The 9,570-nt window shown below is 35.7% G+C and overlaps 1 protein-coding gene across 1 annotated transcript; it reads right to left on the minus strand.

Annotated features, from left to right (window-relative positions):
- Positions 1-7,403: 7,403 nt before the first annotated feature.
- Positions 7,404-7,745, minus strand: LOC309806812 (small ribosomal subunit protein eS27-like). Its single transcript, XM_082625768.1, has one exon. It carries the CDS (start codon positions 7,725-7,727, stop codon positions 7,473-7,475), a length of 255 nt encoding a protein of 84 aa, XP_082481894.1. The 5' UTR covers positions 7,728-7,745; the 3' UTR covers positions 7,404-7,472.
- Positions 7,746-9,570: the final 1,825 nt, after the last annotated feature.

Below are 9,570 nucleotides of genomic sequence, written 5' to 3' on the forward strand. Positions count from 1 at the left end.
GTTCCTAAATATAAAAATTCAGGAGATAGGGAAGGATGGTTGGAGAGATAGACAGTTCAAATAAAAACAAAAAAAATTTCCTTGCCTTGTTTTGAGAACTTTCATTCTTATAGAATTATATTGAGTTGAAAATAGGTACAATTTATTTATTTGAATCCATATGACATTTTTGGCTCTCTGTATTCAAAAGAAAGGCAAGAATGTGTTTCACAAATGAAGAACGTGTTTATGAAAGCACACCTAACACACTGATGGTCACGTGCAGCTGTCAATCTGATTCCCATAATTCCAAGCCTGTTTCTACTGATGGATTTATACTATGGCTATGATTTAATTCGTTCACAAGTACTATTGAGTGTCTACAATGTGCCAGGTAGCACTCTAGGTACAGAACTGGGATTAAAACTGAAAAAAAGTCCTTCTCTAATAAGGGAGAGAGACAATAAATAGATCAACAGATAAATATAATTTCCAGGAGGCGTTTGTGCTATGAAGAGTGATAAATGAAAAGGCCTGTTTTACATAAATGAGCTTGCAATAGTGGCCAGGAATCCAATCATGTAGCATTTTACAGGGCATGATAAGGGATATACGTTAGAGTAGAACCAATAGGACTGGCTGATGGGTCAGATGGGGGTGAGAGGGAAAAAAAAGGGTCAAGAATGACACAGTTTGGGCCTTAAGCAACTAGGGGTTTATGGTACCATAAGAAAAATAAGGAAGATCTAGAGACGAACAAGCTTAGATGGAACATATGAAGATGATAGATAGACAGGTGGATGGATGTAGATTAGACATACAAAGGAAGATGTGGCAGAGCTATTTGAGATCTAAGTCTAAGTCTAGGTCATGGGGAATTCAGCCCTGGGGCTATAAATCTGGAAAACTGTATGTAAATTTTTTAAAGCCATGGGAATAGCTGAGACAACCTGAGAATGGATAGTAAAGTGAAAAGAGCTGAAGAGAAACTCTAGAGCATTCCAACATCTATAAGTCCTGAAAAGGAGGATGAGCTGCAAGGTAGACTATGAATGGACCAGAGGGTCTTGAATCAGAATACCTCTGCTCTCTATGTCACTTCTCTCTAACTCAAACTGGCAACCCACTACAGATTATAAACTGTTGATATTCTCCATCATAACTGAGAATCAATGCACTGGGAAAACAAAAATCTTCTAAAAGATATATTATGGAGAATGGGGACCACTGAGATTGCTAAATCTAGAATTACAAATTAGCATAAACAAAAATATTTTTCACAGATGGTAACATTATGACTACCCGTTTAACAAAAACAAATAGTTCAATTATTAAACAGATACTTCAAGTTGTGGTACTGTAGCTTACATGATATAGTATGCCATGCTGTCTGTTCAAAAATATTAAAGTCCAAATACTTGGAAGCACAATTATTTTATGGTTGCATTAATCTTTTAAATAATAATGTGCATTTCTAGAAAAATTGAAATTTTATGAAACATTCTTTAACTCAGATAACTGTGTAAGATTTGGAAGGTAAATATTATTATCACCATTTTGCTAATAAGCACACTGGGATTCAGAGAGGTTGATTAATTTGAATAATGTCATCCAGCTAGGAGCTAGCAGATATATGACCTGAACAAGGACATTATACCTCCTAATCCACCACTCTTCCAAGGTCATTTATTAATGTAGTTTGTTTTCTTTTTTACACGTAGAATCAGAGGCATGTATGTTGGTTGTGCAGGTTGTGCACTGCATGGGTAGCTACGAACAGTGCTCTCACACTAGGCAGTAAGCAGCCTGAGCAACACAAGCGGTGGCTGTGATTAAAATAATACTTCACTTTGACTATACTTCAAATAGCCTCAGAAACATTGTGAGATAAGAACGAAGACCAATTTCTCATTCCATCAGGGATAATTTTCATTTCTCCAAATAATAAAAAGAAAAACTGCATTTGTCAAATGATGATGATGATGAAGATTATCTGTTAAATCTAAAATTCTGCAGGTTTTCTTCCTGATATAATATTTTATGTCTAATTTTCTTTTTCCAGAAACATTTACCTTAATTCACTTTATCCTTAATTCATGTTCACTCCCTCAAATATTCCCTTAGCGACATTTCTAAGGTTCTACCCTGTCTTCTTCCAGCAGGTTCTTGGGCCTGTCCTTCCTTTCATCTTTAAACACTCCTGGCCATTAGCAAACCAATTAATCAATGGTGGTGGCCTTTCCTGGAAACAGTACTCATACTGACTTTCATCCCCGCCCCCCCACCATGTCACTACTGCTTTAGTTCCTTGATTTACCACATTATTTTTCCATTTTCTCCCTAATGCTCAACTTCTTTTTCTTCATCGTTTAAATCTGAGAATTGTGATACATTGAATTATTGGTTTTGATCATCACTCTATCTCTTTATGTTCCTGCTCTTGAGAGAAGTTAGTGAAAGGCTCAGAATCATTTCAATCTCACGCTGTCTTCTTAGCCCCTCCTTTAAAAAAAAGAGAGTGAAATAAGTTATTTCTCTTCTATTCTTCCAAAATGTTTCCTGGCTCTGATGTATTGATACAGCCATAGTCCCTCCTTCCTTCCTCTCCCCCACCAACAGCCACTTTTTAAAGTGAAACATCAGGTTTAGAAATCAAAGAAAATAAAAAGGCTTGTGTGTGTATGTGTGTAGATAAACTATAATAGCTGCGTTATCAAATGCATACCAAATGAAGATATTTGGCAAGTTTTTTTTGTAATTTACATTTATCAATATCTACCAGACATTTAATTAGAGAATCAATTAGAGAACTGGAAGTAAATTGAATTCCAACACTTGGGACAGTGGTTTCACTGACCTGCTCCTTATGACATTATTTACTCTACACAGGGAAGCAAGACTAGTGTCATCAATAACTGAAAGGCAATCATGAATACTTTGGGATTTGAGGTTTATGGGAAGATTATTTCTAGCAGGTGTGGGACATCAAGTTGCTAACATTTTAATACAGAGTAAGCTAATAGAATTCCATGCTTTGTGGAATTAAAGGTAGAATGCCATAAGATTACTGGCTGTGTAGCCTGGGGTCAATTTCTCATGAAAAAACGGAACCCATAACATTGGTCTTTCCTATTTCATAGAGTTGATAAGAGGATCAAAAGAGACAATATACTTGAAAGTACTTTGAGAAATATAAATATTATATAAATGTAACTAATTATGAGTTCCTGTAATTCTTTATGATGGCTTTCAAGAAAATAACATAATGCAGAAAACCTGTGGATCTAACAATCCAAATAATGTTTTTCATAGAATTTAATTTAAACAATATCTGTGCACCAAAAGTGTATATCATTCATTACTTAGTATCTTTAGGCAGGAATAAAATGTTGAATAAAGCACTATTGGTATAAAATGTAAATACTACCAAAGGATTTGTTTATCCATTAGCAATCCTATTATTGCTTGTCTAAATCAGTTAGTTATGAAATCAATGGACATTACCTTCAACTGAAAAATAATTGGTTTAGTTGACACGTTCAAGGATGCTTACACTGACTTATTATTTAGTCATATTTAGTATCACCTGAGAGAAAATTTAAGTTTGATTTACCTGTTAATTTTCAAATAGTCATGCAAAACTTTAAAAACATAATTAGGGTAATAAATACTACTACTGAGGTTAAATCTGCAAATCTTAGTCACTTAATTTTAGGCTCATTCCTTTCATTTCCTTTTGAGATAGAAAACTAGTAATATGAAAAACAAATTTATGAGACAGATTTTAACCAAGTGTACCACTATTAACACTCAAATTTTTTTTTTTTTCGATACGTGGGCCTCTCACTGTTGTGGACTCTCCCATTGTGGAGCACAGGCTCCGGACGCGCAGGCTCAGCGGCCACAGCTCACGGGCTCAGCCGCTCTGCGGCATGTGGGATCTTCCTGGACCGAGACATGAACCCGTGTCCCCTGCATCGGCAGGCGGACTCTCAACCACTGTGCCACCAGGAAAGCCCTAACTCTCAAATTTATTACTTAAAATTTACCTTTTGAATTTAAAGAATGTAAAAATATAATCATTTTATGAAGTGCTATTAAGTAGTGACATATTAGTACATTTCCAAATATCAAATTGCATCTTTGATGGTATGTGGCCATTGTATTACATATTTCTTAACATCTTGGGGATGGCAGTATGCAACATATCCCATTCTCTGTGTATGAGCATAAATCATACTAAAACGGTTTATAATTCTAGGAAACTAGTGTTACTGAGATCTTTACTCATCTGTATTTCTTTTGCTTTTGTCTATAATATTTTAGGATTTAGACTTGCACATTATTACTATTTTGCAAAGTTTGGGTTGAAGTATTTCTACTGCTCAAAAAGAAACTCAAACATGTACATAAAAATGTAAAAAAGCAAAATATTAGAATTAAAAATTAAAATTATATATCAGTGCAATATCCTTGAAAACAGGGTCAATAAGTTTGAGTTAAACTGTTCATACTAAATATTTAATATTTTCCTCATTTTACTAAAATCTATAGTTTGTCAATAGTAAGCATAAATTTCTGTTGAAATATTAACTAATATTGAATCATTTGGGAGAATTTATAAAATAGTAAAACATTTTGCTTCATACTAGCTAAAATTCTTTTACTATGTTATATATTGGGTGGGCCAAAAGGTTTGTTTGGTATTTTTCCATAAGATGGCTCTAGTAGCACTTAGTTGTCTTTAACTTAATTCGAAACAATTTTGTTAGATTGTATGTGACAGCTGTCATATCAGTGGGCATTTAAAAAAAGACTTATCAGGGCTTCCCTGGTGGCACAGTGGTTGAGAGTCCACCTGCCGATGCAGGCGACACGGGTTCGTGCCCCAGTCCGGGAAGATCCCACGTGCCACGGAGCGGCTGGGCCCGTGAGCCATGGCCGCTGAGCCTGCGCTTCCGGAGCCTGTGCTCCGCAATGGGAGAGGCCACAACAGTGAGAGGTCCATGTACCACAAAAAAAAAAAAAAAAAAAAAGCTAATTTCTTAAACTTCTGTGTCAGCTCACTTTTTTTAGAGTCACCAAAAATGTCTTAAATCTGACTATTTCTATTCATCAAACTCCTGAAAAATACCACTTTTTGAGCTTTTTAAAAACTGAAGTATAGCTGATTTACAACATTGTGTTAGTTTCTGGTGTACAGCAAAGTGATTCAGTTCTACATAATTTTATGTATTCTTTTTCATTATGGTTTATGACAAGATATTGAATATAGTTCCCTGTGCTATACAGTAGGACCTTGTTGTTTATCTATTTTATATATATTAGTTTGTATCTGGTAATCCCAAACTCCTAATTCATCCCTCCCCCCTTTCCCCTTTGGTAACCACAAGTTTGTTTTCTATGTCTGAGAATCTGTTTCCATTTTGTAAATAAGTTTATTTGTATCATATTTTAGATTCTACGTGTAAGTGATATCACATAATATTTGTCTCTGTCTGACTCACTTCATTTAGTATGATAATCTCTAGGTCCATCCATGTTGCTGCAAATGGCATTATTTCATTCTTTTTTAGGGCTGAGTAGTATTCCATTGTATATATGTACCACATCTGTATCCATTAATTTATCAATGGACATTTAGGTTGTTTTCTTGTCTTGGCCACTGTAAATAGTGCTGCTATGAATGATGCAGTGCATGTATTTTTTTGAATTAGAGTTTTCTCCAGATATATGCCCAGGAGTGCAATTGTTGAATCATATGGTTACTCTATTTTTGTTTTTTTAGGGAACCTCCATACTACTTTTAAATGTCAGGCTTTTAAGTTTTCCCTGTTTATTATAGCCCAAAGTTATTTTCTTCCATGAATTCCCATGATATCTTATTTCTACTGTTTCTAAAATTGTATTTTTGTGGCAAATACCACAGGTTGGCCAATTCAATGTCCCTTCCATATTCCTTGTCTTCCTTTTCTTTTATCATAGAGGCCACAAAATGATAAGAAACAACATCGAGTAATGAAGATTATCTGTGTGCCACTGCTCCATAGCTTCTTCAAAGTTTTGTGCTTATTTTGACATGTCAAAGATGGAAAGGAAAACAATGTAGATAATTATTCCCAAATTCTGCCTCTGGTGTCTGCATTTCTCAACAACTCTCCCTCCTACAAAAGATCAATTTTCAGGTAGCTATACAGGTGTGTCAACACTAGAGGCATGGTCATGTCTTTGCTAAATACACTACATCAATTCTGACCTCATTTTACTAATTTCTAATGAATAAGGACAGAAGGAAGGAAATGAGTCTTACGGAAGATGAAGAAAAATAATCATTAATATCTATTTAATATACCAACTACATTCTTGTGTCTTTTAATCATCACAAGATGTCTGTGAAATAGCTTTCATTATTCAGAATTTTACAGATGAATATATTAAGGCTTAAAGTAGGCAATTATACTAAAATCACACATTAAGTGATGTTGCTGAGAATCAAACCCACGAGTTTCTGGTCTTATGGTCTCAATCACTTTGGGGTTTTTTGTTTTTTAAACATCTTTATTGGAGTATAATTGCTTTACAATGCTGTGTTAGTTTCTGCTTTATAACAAACTGAATCAGCTATACATATACATATATCCCCATATCTCCTTCCTCTTGCGTCTCCCTCCCACCTTCCCTATCCCACCCCTCTAGGTGGTCACAAAGCACCGAGCTGATCTCCCTGTGCTATGTGGCTGCTTCTTACTAGCTATCTATTTTACATTTGATAGTGTATATATGTCCATGCCACTCTCTCACTTCATCTAGGCTTAACCTTCCCCCTCCCCGTGTCCTCAAGTCCATTCTCTACATCTGTGTCTTTATTCCTCTCCTGCCCCTAGGTTCTTCAGAACCTTTTTTTTTTTAACTCCATATATATGTGTTAGCATACAGTATTTGTTTTTCTCTTTCTGACTTACTTCACTCTGTATGACAGACTCTAGGTCCATCCACCTCACTACAAATAACTCAGTTTCATTTCTTTTTATGGCTGAGTAATATTCCATTGTATATATGTGCCACATCTTCTTTATGCATTCATCTGTTGATGGAGACTTAGGTTGCTTCCATGTCCTGGCTATTGTAAATAGAGCTGCAATGAACATTGTGGTACATGTCTCTTTTTGAATTATGGTTTCTCAGGGTATATGCCCAGTAGTGGGAGTGCTGGGTCATATGGTAGTTCTATTTTTAGTTTTTTAAGGCACTTCCATACTGTTCTCCATAGTGGCTGTATCAATTTACATTCCCACCAACAGTGCAAGAGGGTTCCCTTTTCTCCACACCCTCTCCAGCATTTATTGTTTGTAGATTTTTTGATGATGGTCACTGCCTCATTCACTACTTTAAGTGTGAAAGTGCATACCACCAGAAACAAAGTATTCTTTTTTTTTTTAATCCAAAATGTGTTTATTGGGATGGTTTCCCATTCATCTTGATTCCATGGGCTTTTAGTGCTGCTTCCGTCTGAAAGAGCACCCTTCTGTAAGCCTTGCTTTTCCTCCTGTAGGCTGGCAGAGGACGGTAGAGCAGCCAACACACAAAACTACTGTTTGTGCATGGCTAAAGACGGTGGTGATTTTATAGCATCCTGGCCATTTCACATCCATGAAATAGGAATTGGGGCTCTGTACCAGGCGCTTCTTCTTGTGTTTCCTTTTCTCCTCTTCTGGAGAGGGATGAAGGAGATCCTTTGAGAGAGGCATGTTCTCGTGGGGAGGTCGTCACCATCAGAAAGGCAAGGTATTCTTTATTTTTACCAATTAGATCTTACATAGCCTGATAACAATTTTTTTTTAAATGTTACAGAGACCATACAAGCAGTATGCTGGAGTTGGCTCCCACTGGCTCATGAGGGTCATGGGGCACATTTCTTCCCAATTCTGTGTTCAGTGACTTCACACTGGTAGTTTGAAATTGATCATGTCGGGAGTATTTACGCTATGAAAATCGGCAAACTTTACAAATCTGGGCTCTTGCGCTCTCTCCCCCAGCTGGTTGTTAAATATTTACCAGAGCACCACTAAACACTTTCATCCAAAACACTTTCATCAAAACACTTTCATCCAAATCTTCAAAAGCATCTTTTATAATTATAACATTAATCTTCTCCCTTTGCTCTTATATACGTTGCAGAGTTGAGTTTTCATCTATTGACTTTTGAAATATCATTGTCATGTGCTTTATACTTCAATGACTTCTCACTATTATGAAATAAAACTCATCAAATTCCCTTTCCCCCTTATTTATTTATAGCCTTTCCTTTTTGACCCTTTTGAAAATTTCAGTTTCAATGGGTAGTTGTGCCAAGAACTATCGCATTTAAGTAGTTTGAGTGCTTGTCTATGGAAATGCTTCTTTTCATGACAGAACTTTAATTGAATGTCCTGAAAATAATTGAACCTCAAGGAAAGATATATAGGTAATCATGTAGAGAAGCCAGTGAGCCAGAGTATTGGCTAATTCCCAATTTTATGACCATCGTTCATATATAATTCAAAATGTTTCTTAACTGAGAGTCTAAGAAGTATGAAGTGAGTAGTCTTTCTGAACTGTGAGAAGAAATAAGTCAATGAAATACCTGAAATCAGGATTATGTACTAATACCTAGTCTATGGTCAACGAGTACATAAAAAAGAGAGTCATACTATTTAGGGGAAAATAAGAGAAAATTTTAATATCCCAAGCAATAAGAGCTGACGGAAGATCTATTGCAGGTAGAGAGTTCGTTATATACACATCTGGCCAAGTCCTTCTTAAAATGAATAATTCCCATGCAAAGTTATTATTTATCCTTCTTCACATAGTATATAAACTGGGTCAAAAGCCACAACTCAAGAAATAGCTTTACAAGATTGCATACTATTCCTCATACATTTGAGTTCATACTGAAATAATTTATAAACCAGTAAAGAGGGAAATGACTGAGGTATTGTTAGAAACTAGTGATACCTGACATCTTCCTGGACAAAATTTTAGGAATTTCTCTTTGAGATAGTATGACTCAATCTGATTTGAAATCTTGGAGAATGGAGATTTAACAATTTTAATTTTGCCTTATTCAAAAAAGCTGTTTTTGTGGGAGTAAGTAAAAATAAAGCTGGCAGACGCAACCTACCACACCATAAATGTGGGTCAAAGGGTAGCAGCAAAAGAAAGTTTGGGTAAGAATGGAAGGTATTATTCCTACATTTTCTGCCTGCTTGGAGCCCTGAGGGGTGTCCTAATATCCAGAAACGTGTGATCTGGTCAATCATGGACTGGGCACTGCTGAAGTTTATTGTGGCAAGGACAGTAACACCAAATGAAATGAAAGACAACATTTTGATGAAAGAAGTTTCTTTGGGGACTACTTGTGCCCTTCACCTTCTACCAGAAAACACAATCTTGGAAATGATAAGGAATTTAAAGAATGACCAATACCAATTTCTAACAGAATAGATGTCAACTCTCTGGCTATAATTCCAAACAGAGTAAATAAATCAAGAAATTACCAATCAATGTCAAAAGACAATGACAAAATAGAAAGGAATTGACAAAACAGAAAAG

This window comes from Mesoplodon mirus, assembly GCF_964341445.2.
Source record: "Mesoplodon mirus genome assembly, chromosome: 6".
Classification (NCBI taxonomy): domain Eukaryota; kingdom Metazoa; phylum Chordata; class Mammalia; order Artiodactyla; family Ziphiidae; genus Mesoplodon; species Mesoplodon mirus.